The sequence below is a fragment of the Cervus elaphus genome, chromosome 15 (assembly GCF_910594005.1).
Source record: "Cervus elaphus chromosome 15, mCerEla1.1, whole genome shotgun sequence".
Classification (NCBI taxonomy): Eukaryota; Metazoa; Chordata; class Mammalia; order Artiodactyla; family Cervidae; genus Cervus; species Cervus elaphus.
In genome coordinates, this window is record NC_057829.1 from 68,780,358 (window position 1) to 68,804,261 (window position 23,904).

Genomic DNA, 23,904 nt, shown 5'->3' on the forward strand with positions numbered 1-23,904 from the left:
TTGAAATATTTTTGCAGTTCTTGGGGCTGTCTCTGCCTGGGCTGGGAAATGCCGTTTTGATCAAATCTCATAATAATATAGAGAAGATTGAAAACTGAAGATTAATGCCTATTGATAATCCAGACTGCCATAAAATGAGATAAGAGGAGAATTTAATAACCTGAAAAACAGTTGTGAAAGAGTGTGGTTCTCTCTTCAGCTCTCTCTTGCATGTACTTGTTTCCAACCCAGGGTGAGTTTTGACGAGGGCCACTCCTGGGACAAGTATGGTTTCACTTCGGTTCCTCTCTTTGTGGACGGGGCCCTGGTGGAGGCAGGCGTGGAGACCCAGATTATGACGTGAGTACTTCTTTGTGGCTGAGAAGAATTCAGGGGCTTGGTTTCTGCTTCCATGGAGGCCGTGGGTTTTCCCCAGGGAGGCTTACACCAAAGCATTTCAGTCTCTGGGCCAGTTTCCTCATCTGTAAGATGCTCACACCCACCAATTCAAACGGATACTGACGGGATTGGAGAAGCTGGGCTTCACAGAAAAGTTAAGGTTTCTCATAGAATTAGAGTATTGTAACAAATTTCCATTTATCCAAAACCCAAGCAAACAGAAAACTTAAGGCTTCAGATGTGTTTTCTCTTTCCAAAACAGCTCAGTAAAGGACTAAGGATGGGAACAAAGGGAATAAAACAGCCAATTTACTGAAAACAGGGAATGTTTAAAGGGAACCTCCTGGAGTCTGTGAGACACACACACACACAGTTACTGTTGTTCCACTTCAGATTCATTTGCTGTGAAAAATTTTCCATAGTCCTTTACAGTGAGCATAGATGGTAGGGATATATATTTGAAAGCTACATAAAGCCCCAAAGTACTTTCTGAATATTAAAGAAGATAGCTTGATGTTTTCTAAAAATATATCAAAATCTAATTCTCAAAAAATGGATGACCCATGTGTGTTTGTGTGCACTTGTGTATATAGAGGAGTGTGGGGAATAGTTATGGTAATACTTCACCAGTAATACCAAAGCGCACCTCACCTCACCTTCCCCACTCCCAAGAGACTGGAATACTTTACACTTTAATTATTCAGTAGACAGAAAGAAGGGAGTCTTCTGAGCAAGATTAAGGGGAATTTGCCGTACTGTGGAGTTGTCACAGAAAGTTACAGAGTGCTTCTGGACTGGTTTGGGGGAAGGTTGTCTTTTTACTCTAAGAGAGACTGCTGTTCTTTTAACCTTTGTGCTCATTAATTTCTTTATAGCTAGAATCAGTCTTCCCGGAGAGACCGATGAGCTTTGAGGAGGAGGCAAATGGCTAATTCCTGTGCTTTACTTTTCCTCCAGAGTGATGTTAAAAAATTATTTTTAGCTGTGGATATGCAGTTTTGATCAAATGTTATAATCTAGCCCCAGACTGGACCACTTTTACCATGTTCCTCACCTCCACTTCCATCCTCATATCCAGAAAGTTGTCCAGCCACTTCTCTGAGCTTTCAGAAATACAGAAAGAACACAGCCATGATGGAAAATGGTGCACAAATTGGGGAAAACAAGCAAACAAAACAAGTGGGCAAAAGTCCAGTCCTAAGAAATTCAGCAGAAACACTGCAAAGGGGTTTCTTGTCTGTAGGATTTGTCTACAGCAAGAGTCTTATAGGATTCTCAATGTCTTCATTATTTAAAAAATGTTCATAACAGAAAATTTGGCTCCACAGTATGTCTTTAAAGTTATTTGGAACAAATGCAGCAAAGAGTGATTTTAAATTATCTTTAACTCTCTCTGAATTTTCCAAATTGCCTGTACAGACTTCCCTCAAACTTCAAGGGTTTATGAAATGTATCTTTTAAAACCTTAACACTCATTTTTGAGCATGTTGTTTGTGTTTGGCACATAGACTCTGTGGTTGGAAAGTGAAAGAGATGATGTCAAACCCTATGAAGAACTACTGTAAATCTTCCCAGTGGATCTATTTCGTTTGTAACTGGTGTCCTTAGGTGCAAACCTTTGCCATGACAGGACTTCTCTGGACAATTTTGTTGTACAGTGTGAGGATTTCCTGTAGAATTTGTTACTCAGGAAGTACAGCTTTAATTTGAGTTTTTCCAGCAATTTCTTTTCATTCCCCTAAAATATCCTCTAAAACAGATATCTTACCATCTAAATTTCTGATTAAAATTTCTATGATAACAAATGAACTCTGTGGATCAGCTGGTGAGTCACTTGATTATTAAGAGTTAACAATATTGTATGCAAGTTTAGCTGTTCAGGCCATAGACAATATTTAAGATATAGATGTTATTAATACTTAGCATCTAGAGCTTCAGCATTTGGTGAATACACAGCAATGATGTACTGCATAAACACAAGGACTAAATATTCAAAGACACTATCATAATACAAATTTTATTTCTAAAATATAAATGATTTGAGAAATATGTAGATATATTTATATAGTGAATATGTATGTGCAAGTATTTTTGTATATAGACATATGCACACATATACATGTACACATAGATACGCATGTATATATGGAGAGATTTAGACAACAGAGATACACAAATGAGAGAGAAATTCCAAGGATCTAGGATTGTGGCAAAACCTTCATAAAGTTATACTACTAAAAAACTAGTGGTACCTTTTTTGCCAGATACTCTTATTGATGAGCAAATCAAGAAGAAACCCCAGTCCTTGTGAACTTTGCATACTTGTGCATTAAATAAATATGACACAAATGACTCTGTCATGTTATGCAGAATACTCTGCCAAGAGATGAAAATATTTTCGTAGGAACTCCAGGAAGCACATTACAGAATACTAGGAATACCACCTTTTTTTGTAAGTTGACTTTTCCAAATTATTTCCCATACTTTGTCACTTAGCTGTGAAAAGAATGCCTTCTTTTCTAGAACCTCCTGTAATACAACCACTAAAGGGTTTTAAGTTATGAGTTCCAAGTTCTATAGGGCAAAGGTACCTACACTTAAGAAGATTGTGCAATCTGCTTTGAATTTATCAAGCCAAATGTGGCTTTTCAGATCTGATGACAAGCCCTAGAAGATTGACACAGCTCTAGATCGGACAGTGACAATACAAATGGTCCTAAGGTTAGCTTTTCCCTGTTTATGTAGCAAAGATATATACTAGTCCTCCTTTTATTCTGTGTTCTCATCTCTTTATGTGATTTATCCTGCATGCTCCCCTATGTGGTCACTCTGAACTCATCTCATGCTTCTCTTGGGCATTACTTGGAATAATAGTGCTTATACACCAATCTCTACATGACCTGGCACTCCCTGGCAAGTTTAAGGCCACAGTTTAAATTCTGTATTTATCTAATCATAAATGGTAATACTTTTTTTTTCTTAACTTCAGATGGGGTTATTTGGTCACATGGATATGAAGGAGGAGGTTGACCTCAGGGCTAAACTATTTACTGAAAAGATGATTGATATAGCCCTTCTGTTTTCCTTTCCTCCCCAATAAGACTCCAAGGAGTGTGGTAGAGTTTTGTCCTCCTCCTACCTTGCTTATCAAGATCCTTTAAATGTTAGTAAGTAGAAAAGGAACTAGAATAGTGCATAAGTTTCTTAGATGGGATTTGAGACAGGCAGATGTTTGTCTTTAATGGAATAAAGATGAGTTTTGGAAGCAAACACCCAACTGACTAAACAATTCAAGCTTCCTATTTTTAAGTTTTCATTAAATTCGAAGTTTCTGTAGTATGAAAATGACCCAAGGCCCTTTAGATAGCAGAAGGGTAGTCTCTGGAATGATTGCCAAGAGGCAATTTCTGTCTCAATTTTAGGTTTAAAAAGGACTTTAAAACCAAGTGACCCACTAGGATGACCACTGCTTTTCTTCAAGGAATGGCCATGCAAAGACTGAAGCAGGAGTTCAAAACATTTTATATATCCCTTACGAATTTCAAGGACAGGAAGTCCATTTCAGGACAAGATTGCTTAACCTTGCCATTTAACCAAAACCTTACTAATGATGTAATTCAAATAATGATGTTGGTTATTTGAATTCTGTATCTTTCCTTTCTGGTTAACCCTGACTCTGATGTTCAACTAGAGTCAGGCAGAAAGAAAGGCTAACTCATTCACACTGAGGTTTTATTGCCTTATCCTGTTACATTCATTTAAATATTTGTAAGTTTGTGATGGTTAATGTTATGTGTCAACTTGACTGGGTCATGAGGTACCTAGACACTGGTCAGACATTATTGTGGATGCTTCTGTGAAGGTGTTTTTGGGTAAGATTAGCATGTAAATCAGTAGACCCAGTAAAACAGATAATTCTCCCTAATGTGGTGGAACTTATCCTATCAGTTGAAAATCTGGATAGAACTAAAAGGAACTAAAAGGCTAACTCTTCCCTGGGCAAGAGAGAATGCTTCTTGCCTGGCTGCATTTGAAATGGAACATGGCTTTTTCTTGCCTTTCACTCCAACTGAAACTTCCACTTTTCCTGATCTTCAAGCTTGGGATTCCACCACTGGCCCTCCTGTGTCTCCAGCTTGCTAAACCACTCTGCAGGTCTTGGGACATGTCAGCCCCCATATCTGTATAAGCCAGTTCCATATAGTAAGTCTCTCTCTCTCTCTCTTTCCCATCTCTATCTTTGTGTCTTTTTCTATCGCTATCACCTATTCACTCTGTTTCTCTAGAGAGCCCTGACTACTACATAGTTAATTAATTCAAAAACATTTAATGAGATTCTAATATATTTTAGACTCCTTTTTGGGGTATTAAAGAGGTAAATATAACTCTTTCTACCTTTAAGGAGCTCTTAGTCCAGTGTGTTGGTGTGGGGGGAAATGAGATACACAATCTTCAGGAAATCCTAGTTAGAAAACCAGGATATAAGTAGAAGGAAGTAAAAACTTCACATATACGAAAGGTGACAACTGAGTCAGTCTGGAAGTTTCAATAGCAGTTCACCAGTAGAAAACCAATTTATAGGTAACAGAGTGTAAGTTCAAAGAAAGCACACATTTTTAATAGTTTTGCTGAGTACTATAACTGCAATACCTAAAATGGGAGTAGATGCATAGTAGAAATCAGTAATTATTGGTTGAAAGAAAAGAATTATTGGTTCAAAGCAAAGGAAAGAATCATGAGAGCATATGACTGAGGTTAAGTGATATTAAGCAGTAGAACCTATGAAGGGTCTTAGGTTATATTTAGGAATTTGACTTATATTCAGAGTGTTCTTGAAATTGAAAATATGGAAACATCACTCCTCTTCTTAAAACCCTTCTTCAAAACTCTTCTCCAAAGTGGAAGGCTTTCCATTGCCTTTCAGATAAAGTCCAAACTCATTGAATGGTCTACAAATACCTACACTGAGTCCATGTCTAGAGCTCATTTCTGGCCCCCATGCTCTGACCTCCCTTCTCTGATTCACTGGTACCTTCCTGCCCTGGGGTCTTTGTCTGTGTATCCTTCTGGAATATACCTGTCTTCCCCACTTGAATAATCAAGCTTCTAATTAAGTATCTTTCAGGTCTCAGCTTATGTATTAGTTTTTCTGGCACATCTTTCTTTAGCCCAGCGGAAAAGGTTGGGGCCCCATGTTACCTGTAGTCCTACCTCATATATTTTTTCCTTCACAACACTTTAGGTAATACATATTAACAAAAGTGGCAGTTGGTTTAGTAGCTTCCCCTCCCTCTTCATCTACCCTTAAGATACAGAGATATGTGTGTACACGTAAACACACACACAGGCAAAAATGCAAACAAGTGCGCACACACACAGACTTTAAGTTCCCATGAGGGAAGATCTCTGTGTACCTTATTCTTTGACTACCATTTGCATCAGTTTTTTTACTAGCACTGAGGGTTTAACCATATATATGATTGATTGATTGAATGCAAAAATGAACGTTATAGACCCCAGATATTCTGAAGTGCTCTATGTGATCAGAATCCAGGAGTTGCAAATTATGGGAGCCTGGAGTTGGGGAGGAATCTGAGCGGTGCATGTCTCTGTGCAAATGTGCAGTGATGAAGCAGGGGGTAGAATGGCAGTGGGCACAGAAGGACAGTTAGAGAATAAGGAGCATCCCAGGAAATTCTTATTTCCTCCACCAGCCACAGACTCTTTCCAGCTTCCACTTCTACCAGAAGCCAAAGCTCAGGAGCATGCAACCTTCTAACACGGTGCTTTTATAGAGGAATTTGTGTGGGGGAGACAGTCCCCAGCTTGCAGGCATGGGATTTGCTTGCTTTTATTGCTCTTTTTTCCACTATCTCTTCAAAGGTTATTATTTCAACATCCTCCAGGTAACTTTGACAGGAACCATCTAGTCTAGTCTAATTCATAGTGAAATGTGACCATTCTTATTACTTAAGGCTGAGAACGGGGCTGGATGATTGACAAGCCGGAGGGCCTATTGCCGTTTCAGGCAGAGGCTTTCCAATCGAAGAGGTGCCCATGGTGGTTAGAGCACTTGGGTTTCTTTGGTTCACTATTGGCCCCCAAATTAGTGTTTTAAGGAGAGTTCTCTTTTGCTTGGCTCAGATGTGGCATCAGATGGAAAAACACTGCTTTTTTTCAGTCTCAAAGCAACATTTGAAATTCTTTCTTGATATGAAATATTTTAACCAGTTAGTTGTGATTTAGTTGATCCTTTACAGGGGCCAAGGAGAACCTGGCAGCCTGTCAGGGGAAAAGAAATCCCCAAAGGGAGAGGTTCAGCTTCCTTGGAAGAAAGCAGAGGCTCCCTAGCAGGAGCAAGCGTCAGCCAGCCTGCATCTGCTCTACTCCTTCCTTTGTGTCAGCTGTCGTGCCGAGCTCTCTCTCAAACTTGATTTCACTGACATCTCACAGTAATCCCACCAGGTAGACTGGATCATTGTCCTTGGGCAAGGGAAAACACTGAAGCTCAGAGAAATTAAGTGCTCAGCTCATACATTCAGTAAGAAGAAAGCAGAGCAAGGAATGTGAGTTTCAAACTTAGGCTCAGAACTGAAATTTGAAGAAAGGTACTAGAATTCTTTAAGGATTTGTTCACTAAAGGATCACGGTGTTTGGGACAAGAAGGGCAGGGATGTTATTCACCAAGAATTTTACCCACTTTGCTACCAGACACGAAGTCACAACAGACCCATTCAAACACAACCTATCTGAAAAAATATGACAAACACATGAAAACTAGAAAACAAGTAAATGGTAAAGGGGTGGGACAAATTGCAGTTGCCATTAAATATCAAAGAAGTGATTAAAATAGAATATGTGCGGCTTTGTGTCTCTGCAGAGAGGGAGGAGCAGAGGTATCCAGATGTGGGGAGAGTATGCGCAAACATGGAGCAATAAGAAACTGTTTGGCCTGAAGAGGGGAAAGCAAGAAATGGGAAGGGACAGAGATGCTCTCAGCACATTGTCTAGGGCCAATTGCCTCACTGAATCCCTGTGTAAATCCATTTCTAATTGGCATAAATCTCTGATCCATTGTTCCACCAGCAGAACTAATAGCCAAAGTGAAGGGGGAGAGATAACATTTTTGTAGAAAATTATGCAAACCCCAAAGCTGCAGAAGTTTTAAAGAAAGGAAAAAAAAAAAAAAATAAAAAGCAAAGATCTTCTTCTACTTAAGAGACTGTGACTGCATGCTTGGCAAGAAACATGTTCTCAAATACAGCCCTGGTGTAACACAGAGACCCAGCCCTGAGCTTAAGTGTATTGTTTAGCCTCTAGTAACTGCATCCGATAAAGTCATTGGAAATTAACCAGCGCTGCTTCCATTGATCTGTTTTTCAATTCTCTGTTGTTTGCTGGAAGAATCTGATTTTACTTTGCCCAAAGTAAGTCATTCGAGTAATCAGCGAATCCAGTGGAACTCTTAAATCATCGCCTCTCAGGCTGGTTGCTGGATTCAGGTCCTTCAGGTTGTCACCAGACTTGCCATCCATTCAGAGGGCCTGCTGAGTAGGAGCCAAGGAATACAAAAGCAGAATGCACGCCTACATAGGGGCTTTGGATGATACTCCAAAGGGCTTTGGATGATTCTGGGAGATACTGGAAGCCAGCAGTAGTCTGGAAAGAAAAGGCTTATGTTGACCAGTAGATTGCTGTCTGTGGTGAGTGGTGGCTGAGAGCATGGATTTTGTAGAGTCACACTCCAGGGACAGGTCTCAGACTGCCACTTACCATCCATCTGATCTTAAATGTCTTACTTACCTTTTTTAGCTTTGGGTTCCTCATGTGAATGTGAGAATTAAGTGAAATAACTAACATTGAGTGACATTTGAGATGCTTTCAGTCTCCATAGTCTAATGATCAAGAAATGGGCCACCTGCAGGAAGAACTTTAGCCAACTAGGGGAGAGGTCAGCAGACTCTCTGTGTAAAGATTTTAGACTTTTCAGGGTCTTTCCTGCATCTACTTGGTTCTCCTGGTCCAGTGTGAAAGCCACCACAGACAATATGCAGTGAATGGATATGTGATATGGAAGACAGAATGCAGTGTCTTCCAATGAAAATTCACTTATAGATGCTGAACTTTGAATTTCATACAGTTTTCATATGGTATAAAATGTGATTCTTCATTTGCCTTCCCCTCCAACCATTTAAAGTATAAAAATCATTGTTTGCTTATAGGCTGTCCAGAAGAGGCGTTGGGCCAGATTTGTCCCATTGGCTATAGTTTGTTGACTCTGAACAAGAGGGTATATGCAGTCTAATCTTTTGTGGCTATGTTACAAATATCATTGAATTTTTGAAATGATTTATACAAGCTTCCCCTATCCATAAATTATTTTAGTTGCTTATGAAGGAAGTGATCTCTTGTTATCCACTGGTGATTGGTTCCAGGACACTGCTCACCACAGTGGGTACCAAAAATTCACAGATGCTCAAATCCCTTATATAAAATGACATAGTATTTGTATAATATCCTTCTACATACTTTAAATAATCTCTGGATTATTTATTTAATATTTAGTCCAATATAAAAGCTATATAAATAGTTCGCAGTGTATGGCAGAGTCAGGTTTTGCTTTTTGGAACTTTCTGGAATTTTTTTTTTAATGTTTTGTTCCATGGTTGGTTGAAATTGTGGATGTGGAACCAGCAGATATGTTGGGCTAACTATATTGAATTGACAAATCATTGGAAATGATTTCCTCATTTCCTCATGAGGAAGTTTCCTCATTTTTTATGTTAGCCATACAGGCAAATCTCACCTCTTTCAGGAAGCCTTCCACAGTTCCTCCAGCTCTTACTTATTTTCTTTCATTAAATTCCTACCTTAAGCTTCTGGGTTTGGACCACAGATAAATAGTTTGGTCTACATTTTTCTTAATGGAACTAAAATTTTCAGCTGGAAACATCTTGTGGCATTGAGCCCAAATACCCGTCATCCTACTTTTCACTGGTTGAGGTGTTTCTTGCCCACCTCTCATCTGATGTGTACATCTTCTCCAACTGTATCAGCCTACTCATTGTTCATTTAAGTTGAACCCCTGGCTCCTGTATGATTTGGGGTTTGTGATTCCCAATATCGACTCTAAATCCTTAATTTTATACCTTTATTTTTCTTCCTAATAGTTCTTTTTGAAAGTTTTTAACATATAGTAAAGCACAAAGAATAGTGTTACAAACACTTGTGTGCCAACCCCTTGGAATTTAATAAATACTAACACGTTATCATTTTAGCTTTATATTTCTAAAATAAATATGCAGGGTATCCTAGGCATGCTAGCAAAGTAATGCTCAAAATTCTCTAAGCCAGGCTTCAACAGTATGTGACCTGTGAACTTCCAGATGTTCAAGCTGGATTTAGAAAAGGCAGAGGAACAAGAGATCAAATTGCCAACATCCACTGGATCATCGAAAAAGCAAGAGAGTTCCAGAAAAACAGCTACTTTTGCCTTATTAACTACATCAAAGTCTTTGACTGTAGATCACAACAAACTGTGGAAGATTCTGAAAGAGGTGGGAATACCAGACCACCTGACCTGCCTCCTGAGAAATCTGTATGCAGGTCGAGAAGCAACAGTTAGAATTGGACATGGAACAACAGACTGGTCCCAAACTGGGAAAAGCTGTATATTGTCACCCTGCTTATTTAACTTATATGCAGAGTATATCATGCGAAATGCTGGGCTGGATGAAGCACAAGCTGGAATCAAGATTGCCGGGAGAAATATCAATAACCTCAGATATGCAGATGACACCACCCTTATGGCAGAAAGTGAAGAGGAACTAAAGAGCCTCTTGATGAAAGTGAAAGAGGAGAGTGAAAAAGTTGGCTTAAAACTCAACATTCAGAAAACTAAGATCATGGCATCCAGTCACATCACTTCATGGCAAATAGATGGGAAAACAATGAAAACAGCGAAAGAACTTATTTTGGGGGGTTTCAAAATCACTGCAGATGGTGACTGCAGCCATGAAATTAATAGACGCTTGCTCCTTGAAAGAAAAGCTATGACCAACCTAGACAGCATATTAAAAAGCAGAGGCATTACTTTGCCAATGAACGTCCATCTAGTCAAAGGTATGGTTTTTCCAGTTGTCATGTATGGATGTGAGAGTTGGATTATAAAGAAAATTGAGTGCTGAAGAATTGATACTTTTGAACTGTGGTGTTGGAGAAGACTCTTGAGAGTCCCTTGGACTGCAAGGAGATCCAACAGTCCATCCTAAAGGAAATCAGTCCTGAATACTCATTAGAAGGACTGATGCTGAAGCTGAAACCAATACTTTGGCCACCTAATGTGAAGAACCGACTCATTGGAAAAGACACTGATGCTGGGAAAGATTGAAGGTGTGAGGAGAAGGGGACAACAGTGGATGAGATGGTTGAATGGCATCACTGACATGATAGACATGATTTTGAGCAAGCTCCAGGAGTTGGTGATGAACAGGGAAGCCTGGGCATGCTGCAGTCCATGGGACCGCAGAGAGTTGGACATGACTGAGTGACTGAACTGAACTGATCCTAGGTAGAGTTTGTCTCCTTGAAGTTGCCCATTTCCAAACCCTTTCGTGTTGCTTCCTACACTGATCAACCACTGCTATGAATTTGGTTTATATCCTTCTAGTAAGGGTATTGATACTTTCAGTACATATTTAATTATCCATAGAAATATATGTGGTGTTGCTTTATTTTTTTTTAAATGTCTAATTATCTAAATGCTATTATTCCTCTATATGTGTCTGTCACTGAGTATTACCTATTTTGGGACAAATCCATCTGATACAGACACATAAATGCTGTGGCATTCTGTTGTGACATGAATAAGCATAGGTTATTTCTCCATTCTCCTATCGATGGACATTTAGGTTTTTTCCAGTTTTGCGCTATTGCAAACAATATTGTCCTATCTTTGTGTATGTCTCCAAATGCATACACAGAAGTTCTCTGAGCTGCATACATAAAAATGGAATTGCTGGGTCATGGTGAATTGGTGTTGTCACTTTTATTTTTCACCGTGTTCTGTTTTACATATTGGTCATCTCTGCAGTTATAGTGTGAGGTCTTTTTTAGTCTGAAAGATTCATGAGGTTGGCAACTGTCTTATTTGTCATCCTCCACAGCCCTGAATGTGGATGCCTGTGCATAATTGGGCTCAGCAGATATGTGAAGAGTGAGTAATACTATTATTGAACTGAACTGCAAACTATTTAAGGATAGGAGCTGAATTTTTTTCTGGTTCTTTTTGCCTCTTGGTTCAGGATTTGACACCAAGTAGGAGACAGAAATGACAAAGGAAAACCAGTCCCTCCTTACCCGGTTCTCTACGGCTTATTTGATTCCTCCTCTCTCAACGTTCATCTTGAACATCCATCTTCTCCCCTCTGGTTCCATCTCCTAGGTTCTCCTTCATCACCAACTCCTGACTTATCTTTCACAGGTTCATGGAACCCACTCCCAATGTTGTGGACTTTAACATTCAAGCCCACTGAAGGAGCTTATTAAATTTCGAGAAAAGAGTCAAAGTTGTTTGGACATTGAATGATTTCTTTCAATGCATTTAAAAATCAACTTACTTTCTTTTGCCTCTTCAGGTCCAAAGCCTTTTAGTCTCTTTCTCAATCTTCCCTTCTTCTCTCCCAGTACTTATTTTCAAACCTTTTAATCCCTGCCTCTTTAACTATCTCACTCATCATCATATTGTGTAACTAACATAGGCCCCACCTGCAGGACTCTTTGCTGCTGATCCACTCTTTCTATTAAGGTCTAGTTTGTGTCTCATTTTTACTCAGTGCAATTCCTCTGTAGCTGCTGACCTCCTTTACCACGAATCCCTTCTGCACCCTAGTGGGAAAACACTCAGGTGGCATAGAAGCACTCAGAAAGTCAAGGATGTGGCCTGAGTTTCTGGAGACCAACAACTGCTGGCCTCCAAGCCTCAGCTTTCTACGGCACTGCTCTTTCTACTTTGATTTGAAATTGGTCCTTGGCAGCTTCCTCCATGGAAGCAGAGAGGAGGGCTTATGGAGGCAGGAGGCAAAGGAGGTGAGGGAGCCTAGGTCTTTCAGAGAGAACTGAATTCTCTAGGAACCCCTGAGGAAGGGCACAGGAATCCACCTGTATCAAGTTGCTATACAAGAACATTGATATTTCTTTATTCAGTGGTATGTGTTGAGTACCCGCTACAAGGTTGACACTGTTCTACGTGCTCTAGGAGCTGAGCTAAGGCATAAACAGTGTAGTCAAGGTCTCTGCTGATGGAAAGGTGCTATGTTCTACAGCCTCTTCTACAACTGTATAAAAGAAAGAGCAAATTTGTATGAGGTTTATATCTGCACTAGTATTTATGGAATATTCTCCATAATCAAATTTTTAATGATGGTTGTGGTAATGGTGGCGGTGGTGTGTATGTGTCTGTGTGTTACAGAAAGAGAGAGAGGCGGGTAGGGAGAGAGAGATTTCAGGATTACTTCTAATTTCCAAAGTCTTTAACTCTAGTTGAGAACTGTGATTATTGCTTATCTCTTAGTCTGAGAATGAAGAACACTGTCAGTGAATGGACGGGAATATCACAGAATATTAAAAGTGGTTACCTCCAGTGAGGTTTTTATGTTCCCATCTATAGATTTTTATAGTTTTCAATTTTTATAATGAGAATGCATTCTTTTTATAATGAGAAAATGGAAATCATTTATCAAAATGTACTCATGAAATAAAAAGTAGCTTCCGGATAATGAAAGAATAGAGGCTGCATTTAGGCATGTGTAGATGATTGTTTGCGTCACACTTACTCTACCTTTGAGGTCATGACCTAAAGGAAGGGAGAGTCTTAACTACCCACCATCACTCCTCAGTGCTAACTAATGCTCTGCGTAAATTAATACTACATCATTTCAAATAAGAAAGCTACTAGAACCTAATCAAAGACAAGAAGGAAAAAAGATAAATCCTATTTGTAAAATAAAAATTCAGGAAATTACTAGATAGTGGCTTTGGATGAAGCAGTGCTCTAAATAATTTTTTCAAGGTCATCTGGTTAATTTATGCTTCATTTGTAAGTTATTGTGTATTTTAAAAATTAATGAAAGATTTAATTATATCAGGGTTGCCTGTGACCTTTTGTGAAATGACTTCATCATAAATCTACAGGTATTTCAGAACTGTTTTCCAGGTTTCAAATAATTTGCTCTTAAATTAATGACATCCAGCCAGTGAAAGGCGTCAAGGCAGGGTAAAAGGTTTGAGTTGGGATTTGCGGTTTCCTAGCAATGGCTAATTCTGAATCCTGGACGGAGGTGGCATAGAAGATGGTGTGTGACTCACCGGAATCCACAGCTGGTTTAATTGTTTACTTAGAAGAATGAGAAATAAATCCAGCGTGTCAATAGGGGAAATTGCAAGTAGCCAGACTGTCATTGCAGAGCCTTTGACTTGAAGTGAAATGAAAGTCGTTCGGTCAGTGTCTGACTCTTTGTGACTCCATGGATGCAGTCCATGGAATTCTCCAGGCCAGAATACTGGAGTGGGTAGCCATTCCATTCTCCAGGGGGTCTTCCTAACCCAGGGATAGAATGCAGGTCTCCCACATTGCAGATGGATTCTTTACCAGCTGAGCCACCAGGGAAGCCCGCTTTTGACTTGGGGCATATCTATCTACACATCAATGTAGAGGCAACACCTGGACCAGTGGAGCATCCTTCTTCCCTAGTACCCACAAGGATTCTCCTTCATTAGTGAACTGAAGGTCAATGCCTTCTTTCTAGCCTGCTGACCACCCATGAAGTCCAATTTAGATTTCATCACCCTCCCTAGTATCTCTGACCTTCACACACCTTAGGAGCTTGATGAGAGCAGTGAAACTGTCTCTGGAGGGGGGCTTATTTCCCAGAGACCAGGATACATCATTGTCTATGTCATTCTGATGACTCATTTGATCCGTTAGACTATGCACAGGAATGCCACATCTTAGCACATCAAAGATAATGCTCTTTTAGAAGAACCTAGTAGCTCAGTTTATAGTTCCAGAGTTGCAGGCTAGAGTTTGGAAAACCCAGAACTCTCTAGATACGAGAGCCTTAAGGAAAAGCCAGCAAAGTGTGGAAAGTGGGTCTTGACTGAAGCCTTCCCTGGTCAACCATAGCTCTGGAATGTGGTCACCTTCCTACCCTGTGTTCCTCCAGCAATTAGTCATGATACTATTGTCATGTATGATGTTCCATGACTCAGCCTGCAAGATGCAGAGGTTTCCCATGAAAAGCAGTCAGTCAGCCAGGAGAAAGACTTGGGGTTCAGGTGACTTGGATTCTAGTCCTTTATGTTCTTGAGCAGACCACTACCTAGGCTTTGGTTTCACCATTTAGCAGGTGAAGGGTTTCAGCCAAAGGTTTATCCCTGAGGACCCTTAGTCTCGAGCACTAAGACTTTATAGCTTGGTTTGTTCATTTTCATGCCCCAGGGACTTCCAACTAGAGGCCAAGCCAATGAAGATTGTCATAGTACAGGTACAGGTACATAATGCTCCATGTAGTAAATGCTTTAGAGCTTGAGACAAATTGGGCCATAATTGGAGCTCTCTAGATAACACCTTCTCTGCCTATTTCTCTTTTCTTATTTACAACAACTGCTTTCAGTTTTATATATTTCATGGTGTTTCTGTCTTTTATTTGAGCAACCTAATAGACCCCCATACCCATACGTCTGTGCCAAACAGTGCAGTCAGATGACTGCTAATGAGTCACAAAATGCTTGAAAAGGGATATGAAGTCTTGTTTAAAGCACAGTGCTGAGAACCATGTCATAACATCAGTAGCAATCACGTCAATTGGACTCCTGGCTCCATCACCTATTCACTGCATAACCTTTTTATATGAGCTATTTAGCTTCTTTGAGCCTTAGCTTCCCTATCTGTTACATGAGAACAATAAATGAGATAATTCACACAAAGTGGTTAGCACATTATAAATTTCAATAAATGATCACTAATATTGGTATTTTTATTATTATTGCTGTTATTTGATTGACTTCTGCTAGAATACCTACTGTTTGCAAGGTCTTAAAGTAGGGCTAGTGGGAATATAAAAGCATAAGATATACTATCTGCCCACAAATCCTCAGGCATCCAATAAAAGATATGAAATGAATTATATTTAAGTCCTATTATATAAAATATGAAGTAGTTTAAAGTATTCATTTCTTAATTTCTACTATTATAAATATACAACACTTTTAAACCTCAAAATTCTGCTAGGTCATGCCATTATCTTCATTTTGCACATGAGAAAACTGAAGTCTAATTAATATGTATATAGAACTTCCCATTGGTCCAGGACTAGGCCTCACATACTGGCCCATATGAAGTCAGCATCTTTTATCATTTCCCAGACAACACATAGTACTGTGCAAGGCAAAATTTGTGTAAGTTGAAGACTTGTATGAGTTTAAAATCTAGTGAAGACAATACTATATATATAGGGACATATTTTATGAATTATGATACCTGTTGGAAGTGCTAAGGATGATACTCAGAACAAAAAAAAATGCTACAAGAATTCAAAGTAAAGAGGTCATTTTTTCTTTATAAGAAAGGAATAGAGGAAGAAGAAAGATGAGAGCATAATAGAAAAGTTAGCCTTTAAATTAAAATCAAAAAAGAATAATCCATAAAGAAGATAGAAAAATCTCAAAATCTGTGAGTGCTATAATTACACAATACAAAAACCCACAAAGACTCGAGGAGAAATGGAACATTTAAAATATCATTAAAATGATGTGAAGTTAATAAACTTCACATAGACCAAACAGTCCAAAAGTTCATGTGTTTTTGGATATGAATGACACTATTAAGAAACCTGATTTAAAAGAACTGTATACAACCCTCCATACAACAAATAGAGAATACACTTTTAGAGAAAACATTTAATATATTTTTTAATTGATTACATACTGGGCCACATAGAAAGGCTGAACTAATTCCAAAGAACTGATATCTTTGAGATTATATTGTCTTTAAGCATTACAACTTGATCAAAATCTTTAAATGATAAGAAAATAAATTTTAAAACCTTCATCTGTTTAGTTTTATTTTTGAAAAGAGAAATCAATTTGGTCACTACAAAATGCTTGGATTTGAACAGTTTCCTCCGCCTTAATCTCCCTCCCAAGAAACACTGCATATTATTTGCCTTGAGGCTTGCAGAATGGGCAGGAGTTGGACATATAAGATAAGATGTTGGGGAAGGCATCCCAGGTAGAAGAAGAGCAGGTGCTAGGAAGTCATGTTTCCTTTACTGAAACAAATGGAATTCTGTCTGAGCATGAGGAACACTATGAAGTAGCAGGACATAATACTACAAAGGTAGATAGGGAGGCTCTTATATCAGATTCACAGTTCTTAGTGTCATATTCATGGCTAAATCTTGTAAGAGTTCCGGAACAAGAGTAGGTGCCTTGGGAGTTTTCTGCATAGAAGTTGAAGTTGAAAAGATGAGTGTCATAGAAGGACATTAGGGGACCTCTTGACCCACATGTGAAGCACAAATGCCAAGTGTAGGGACAGAGAAAAAGAAGGCTTAAGTTATCAGCAGAGATGTGAAGAGGAGGGGTAAGGAGAGAAGTACACTTAGAGAAGAGGAAGGTGGAAAGTATGGTGTTTGAAAAACCAAGGAAGCCCTCTGCCTGGAGGAGATTACCATCTGTCCATACAGGGAGTCAAAGGTTTAGAAGAGAGATCCTTTAGACTTTAAATACATAGGAACACTTTTAAGGGGAGATGGCCTTTAAATCGGAGCTTGTGTTGGTTTTAGAGCAGGCAAAACCCATAGGAGGATATTTCTAATGAAAAATATGGAAAAAAACAAGGTGTGTAATCAGGAGTATATGTGGGTGTAGGTGTGTATTTATGTATGTGTATGTGTTTGCTCGAGACTCTGATAAGCATTTCACAGCTATCATCATCACGTGTGTGTGCACACAAACACAAGTACCTATGTAGAGTAGGCACCTGTAGAAAGGGAGAGAGACCAGTTTGGCTAGGACAGAGAGGGGAGAAGGAGGAAAATTTGGAAAGGAATATGATGGAATGGCATAGGATGAAATGCTAGTTCTGGGAATGTGGTCCTTATTCTATAACCTGCAATTTCTGAGCAGGTATGTAGTGTCACGGAAATAATGCTCTAAGACAATAGTCTGGGAACAGGTGGGGGATAGGTTTCATGAGGATGTAGGTGTAAACAAGTGAGGCAGGAGGTACTGAGAGCCTGAAATATAGTCCTCAGCAGGAGGAAGCACAGCCAGTAAGAGCTTTGGCTTCACATGAATGTCAACTTGATTCCCAACTCAGTCTTGACCTTGAGCATGGTCCTAGGGCCACAGTTTTCCTCATCTGAAATGGCTGTGCCTATGATTCTCAGGTATTCTGTGGAAGATTCAGGATGATAATAGCTGAGGAACATTCAGCAGAGTTCCTGGAATCTGATAAGCATACCATCAGTGGTAGCTGTCAACAGTAGGCGTTATTATTTATCAAGGCATAGGAGTGGAATACAGAAGTTGGTGGATGTGAGAGATTTTGTAGAAGTGTAAGAAAAGGATTGAGTGCCAGACTAGAGTTTAAGAGCGAGGACAGGCTGAGGGCTAAGTCTCTGCTAATGCATTAGACTAATGTTTCTAGCCTAATATTAACAGAAAGAGGAAAATTAGGAAGAAACTGACAAGAGTCAATTTTGGCCTTGTTCTCTTTCTTGAGGCAGATGGAGATGAGAGAGCTGGTGGTTCCAAGAATTCAAGGTGCTAGTGCTGGAGTCACTGAGGAAGATAAAGGAAGGGAGGCCTGGGGCAGGTTGATGACAGCATAATATTATCCTAGTTGAGTTCGACCAAGTGTTTCCTTAAAAGTCAGTCTGCAGTGACATACCTGCTAATCTGACTCCCCAAGAACTGTTCTTTCGTTTACATATTTCCAGTGGTTTCCTAGTAATGAATTCTTGTCTTTTTCCTCTTGGAAGAACTGTGGTTAGCCAGTCTCTCCTTGAAATTTCTTTCAGCTTTCACAACTGTATATAAAGTTAGTGCATTTGGAGGTTGAAAAAAGCACCCAGTTACTATGCAGGGGAGAATCAGGTGACCCAGAGTTGCTCTCCAGTAAAGAGGAAAACATCTTTACAGAGCCTGCTCCTCTAATTACACTTACTGTGGCATTGTTTCCACCTAAATTATAGCAATTATATACCAAGATCCCCTTTGAAATCATTTAATTAATGAGTAGCTAACTCTCTGTGTGGATGGAATTCTAATGAAGTCTTTTACTTTTATAAACTACCTCCCTCCCTCAAATTAATCACTTCCCTCCCCACAAGGCCTACTCAGGTCTGGATAGTAGATTAGAGAAGGTGTGTTATTTAGGGTCCCAGCAAATCACAGATGTTTGTGGAAATCCTAGTGCAGTTCATGATAACAAGAGGTAGAGATACTGCTGCTATTTTTCCTGAGATTGTTTTTATTTAAACACCAAAGGACATACAACTCAACCATGTTCTTTGGCCCAGAAATAAGGCCAGATAAAACTATCACCCCAATTTTGGAAGAAGTAGACAATTTTGATAGATTAATTCTACCCATTAATCAACCCAGAACTATTTATTGAGCATCTGTTATATGAAAGGAGTGCCAGTGGAGACAAAGATTAATGACTCTAATTGTTAAATCCTTTGTGTGTGGGGTCACCAGGAGATAGTTTGTTCACCTGAAAGTAGGCATAAGGATTAAAAGAAAATAAACTCTTGGAAATTGTTTTTAACAACCCATGTTTCATCTAGACAGTTTTTGCATCCCATCCTTTTAGAATATGTGTCACTGAATAAAAATGTTGTGTAAGGAAGCTGAAAGCTTGAGAGATGAAGTGATTTGCTCAAAGTCACCTAGCTAATTTAGTAGTAGACAAGGACTAGGAAAAGACAAGTCTTCTATTTCCTACCTGGTATTGCTATGCCCAGACTACCTGTATGTTAAAAGTTAAACAACCACATAAGAGCTCAGGTGGACACTTTGTGACCAGAGTCACAGCAGCACAGACACAGCAACAGAGGAGGTTAAAAAAGGATGGAGACGCTCTCAGGTTTGTGAAGCCCAAGAAGAAGGTGAATCTTGAGTGGAGCCAAAAACTCTCATGGAAAAAAAAAAAAAAAAAATATATATATATATATATATATATATATAGTGACAAGGTAAAAGGAAAAAGAAAAACAGAAGTAATAAATTTTAATTGATTTTTCCTGAAAATCCATATTGTGAGAAATGGCTCCGAGAATTCATTTATTTTGTTCTGTGGTTGGGAGCAACTTCTCCAGAGGAACTAAAGGGTAGCCTACCCCTTTCCAGACAGTCATTTGTATTTTTGTATGAGCTGTCTACTCCAAGGCCGTATAGAAGATATCACATACACACACACACACACACACACACACACACACACAAAAGACAAAGAGAGCCCCTGCATTTGAGGTGAGTATTTACCTTGGAGAGGGAATTTTGAGCCAACCTTGTTGAAACCTCTCGATAAGCAGGGCCTTGGGGATGAGTCTGGGGGGGTCTCAATGAGAATGATGGAGATAGGAATGAACACTTATTATCAACTGGGGTTTTCAAGATATTTTCAAACATTATCTCAGGGTTTTGATTATGTTGATGAAAATATGCTTTGAGTTAAGTAGGGGGACTAGAAATACATTTCTGAAAAAAAGAGGTCAGAATAGTTTATGTTGATAATGGCAAAAAAGTATGGCTGTGGATGACCATGGTTTGGTTATGCTAGGAATTGGCTTTTTTTGGTCAGACTTGAAAATGAAGCCGTGCTCTAGGAATTGCCTTGTTCTACTAATACTCAGGAGTCAGCCATTCTTTGTCAAGCAACTACAATCCAAAGGCTTTATATGGTCCAAAGAAGTACAAGAACCTTCCCAGCTTTGTGGAGCTTTCTAACTCATTGATACAAATTTGACCAAAAATACAAGAAAATTAAATACAATTAAATTAAACTTTTTGTGTCCCAAAAAGTTACCACAAGTGGGATGAGTATGCTATTCCTAGTTTATTGGTCATAAGCTCAGGGGACCGTTTCCCTAAGGAGATGAGGAGTTTTTATCTGCAAAATTTTGTTCTTGTACTATTATTTAGAAACAGTGTAGGCTTTCTCTTTCTCCAATTCAGGACCAAGTAGATCTAATTAGTGTTTATTACCCCAAAGTGAGGGGCTTGTTTTCTATTCCCTCTGACTTCTCTACTAGGTTCTCACTTCTACAGATCCCATTGTGAATATTAACATATGTTCTAAGGTTAGATATGCAAAGGGTTGAGAAATGCTTGACATTAAGTAAGTCCTTATTTTATCTCCTACTTAGTTTGCTGTGTTTCTGTCATTTCATCTTCCACAACATTAATCAGAAGATCAGTAAGTGAATTCAGTATTGAACAGAATCAGGGAAGCCACATCTCTGCCAAAGAGAGACCCTGTATCGGAGTCACTCATGCCCCAGAGGAAGGAGTCCACCATGAATTGATAATGGATAGAGAGATGGGAAGTACATCAGTGTCTGAAAATTGCCAAGAGATTTTACCCTACTAATCTTGGTTGGGGTCCAGTGAGAAAATGAACAAAGCTAGTAATGCTAGCATTAAATGTTTAAAATTTTCCGTCTGACACATGAAAGTGACCCCATGGGAGAGGCAGACTAGCCAGCTCTAAAATGGAAATATTAGTGAGTGAATTTAGAGTTTGGGGAAAGACCTAGGAAACATGGTACAAGGAAATCTGTTATAGAAACCAAAGAAATGTAGATGAAAGGAAGTGACCTGCCAAGACTGCAGAAGAGAAGAATCTGAATTAGTCCCCAAGTCCCGACTGGGCACCTACTGTGATCAGTTCTGAAATGAGCACACTGGGATCAGAAACGGATATCCCAAAGAGTTGGGAAGACCATGGACCTGTTTAGAGTCTCAGTGTCAGTTCAGCTGTGGAGTTGGATGTTGCCTGCATCCTCCTCAGCATCAGCCCTGGGAAATGATGAAGTCTGAGGGTGAGATTCTCTGGTTACTAACTCTTGAGCTATTCCTTTCCTGTGTGGACGACTTTGTCTATTAGAACAATCTGTTCTATTTTGTAAACTTCTGCACTTTTATTTTCTGTTGTTTTTTAATACTGAAGACACCTCCCTAGAGCACCTCTTTATTGGTCTTCACTCCCCTCACCCTTCCTAAGTCATCTCCAGGTTAACCAGCCATAGTGTTTACACCACTCCTTGGATTGGTAGCTGAAAATTGGCCTCAAATCAGCACCTTTTGTATTATTTCTTTTTTTTTAAATTATTTTATTTTTTATTTTATTTTATTTATTATTTCTTGTATTTGTGCCTCCCGTAACAAATTACTACAAATTGGGTGACATTTAAGAATAAACCTTAATTTAGATGAAACTGAAAAAAAAAATAGAATTCACTCTAGGCTTGTTCTATCTTTTGGTGGCTCCAGGTGTTTCTTAGCTTATGTCTGTGTAACTCCAGTCTTCACTTCTGTCTTCATATAGTCTTCACTTCTCTGTATGTCTCTCTTCTTTGTATCTCTTATAAGCATACTTGTCATTGGACTTAGGGCCAGGATGATTTTATCTTGAGATTCTTAAGCCACATCTGCAAAGACTTTTTTGCAGTTAACCTGTCACATTCACAAGTTACAGGGAATAGAATGTGGTCGTATCTCTTTGGAGATTCACTATTTAGTACATCATCTTAATCCCTCTGTTTTTCAGTGGTCCTTAAACCTTGGGAACTGTGAACCCTATTGAAAATCTGATAAAAGATATGTAACTTCTCCATAGATAAATAAACACATCCCAATAAATGCATATTTTTATTTAAAATTTCAAGAGATAAAAACTCCACCACCACCACCACCAAAGCCCCCAAGTATTCTGGAGATACTCAATCTATTGTCTGCATTAAAGCTGACACCCAACACTAATTTTCCTTTGTGATACAGTTAATGTAAAACAGACCAGGACATTGCCTCTTTGTTCTAGACAATATACAGAATTCTTCATTCATTAATGCATTCTAAGATTACCGTAAGTATTTTTGGTCTCTGAAGTGTTTACTTATGTTAATCACATTGTATATGAAAATTCTTAAGCTACCATCCTCATTGTCATCATCATCATTATTTATCCTGAGCTGCAACAAGTCGCATTTCTTTTGTCCAATACTTATGTAGTTGCCAGGGAAGGACCTGACAGTTTTTTCCCTGTTACGTCACATGTTATTAAATTCTGCCTGTCTCTTCAGTCTGTCGAGACCTTTTTGGTTCCTTATTCTGCCATCAAGCATATTGACTGTTTCTTCCAGTTTTGTGTCATCAGAAAATGCAATTTCCAATGATGACCATTATTTCCATGTCGTAAAGTCATTAATAAAAATGATGAACAAGAAAGAGCAGACAGCTGCAGATAGCAGCTGACTACACACCCCCTCCCTCCTGGTTGATTTTAATGCCTTAATTGGGTACTGTTCAGCCACGTAATTTTACTAGCATCTGGCTTATATTTTTCATCTTTTCTTCAAGACTGCAACAGCAGACTCTGTAGATGCCTCATTGATATCCAGGTAAATCATGTGCCTCATATTTCCTTCTTCTGTCTGCCTAGTTATCCTACAATAGAAAGAAATGGAATTAATCTGACATAATGTATTTTGTGATCCATACAATAACTGTAAACTATTCAGAGTAGGTAGAAGTGTTTATTTTTTGTTTAGTAATATCCTGTTACTCAGGGTACTCCAATCAGGGAAGACTTTCTAGAGGAGGTGGCATTCGAATGTGAGAGGATTTAGATAGGTTGGATAAAGAGGGAAGATGACATTCATCAGTTTCTCCCACTGTTTGTTTATTTTTTGGTGAGCTCTTACCCTTATTCTCCTTTCTTAAAACAACTAGAAACTTTTTATAAAAGATAAGTGTTTTGTTAAAGATTGAAATTTGATTGACTCATGACCTTTCCATGAACTGAATCAGATCTATTAGTAAGTGGTAGAAATACCTTAATATAGACTTGGCATGGATTTATTATATTTGCTACTAAATGTAGCAAGAATGTCACAGAACAGAAGGAATGGCAGAGCAGGTACCCCACATAGTACTTGCCACACAATCTAGGATATTCTAACCCCTCAGCTCCTACTAGTCAGGAGTGAGGTAAGGTTCATGCAAAGACCATACAGTTTTACTAAAGGAGAAAACCAGTCTTTCCCTCGAAGTCTGTTTAATTTTTTTTTTCAATGATCTAAAAAGCTTTATTTAATGTGTAAATGATTACTGTTGTTGTTCAGTCCCACCCACTGGTGTCTGACTCTTTGTGACCCCGGGGACTACAGCACACCAGGCTTCCTGGTCCTTCACAATCTCCCGGAGTTGGCTTAGGCTTATGTCCATTGAGTTAATGAT

At 39.0% G+C, this 23,904-nt stretch overlaps 1 protein-coding gene across 1 annotated transcript in view; it reads left to right on the forward strand.

The window, feature by feature from the left end:
• Positions 1-23,904, forward strand: part of SORCS3 (sortilin related VPS10 domain containing receptor 3) — a 619,852-nt gene that overhangs the window by 537,396 nt on the left and 58,552 nt on the right. Inside the window, exon 14 of the mRNA XM_043926232.1 lies at positions 232-339. Coding sequence (XP_043782167.1) covers positions 232-339 — 108 coding nt within the window. The remainder of the gene's footprint in view (positions 1-231; positions 340-23,904) is intronic.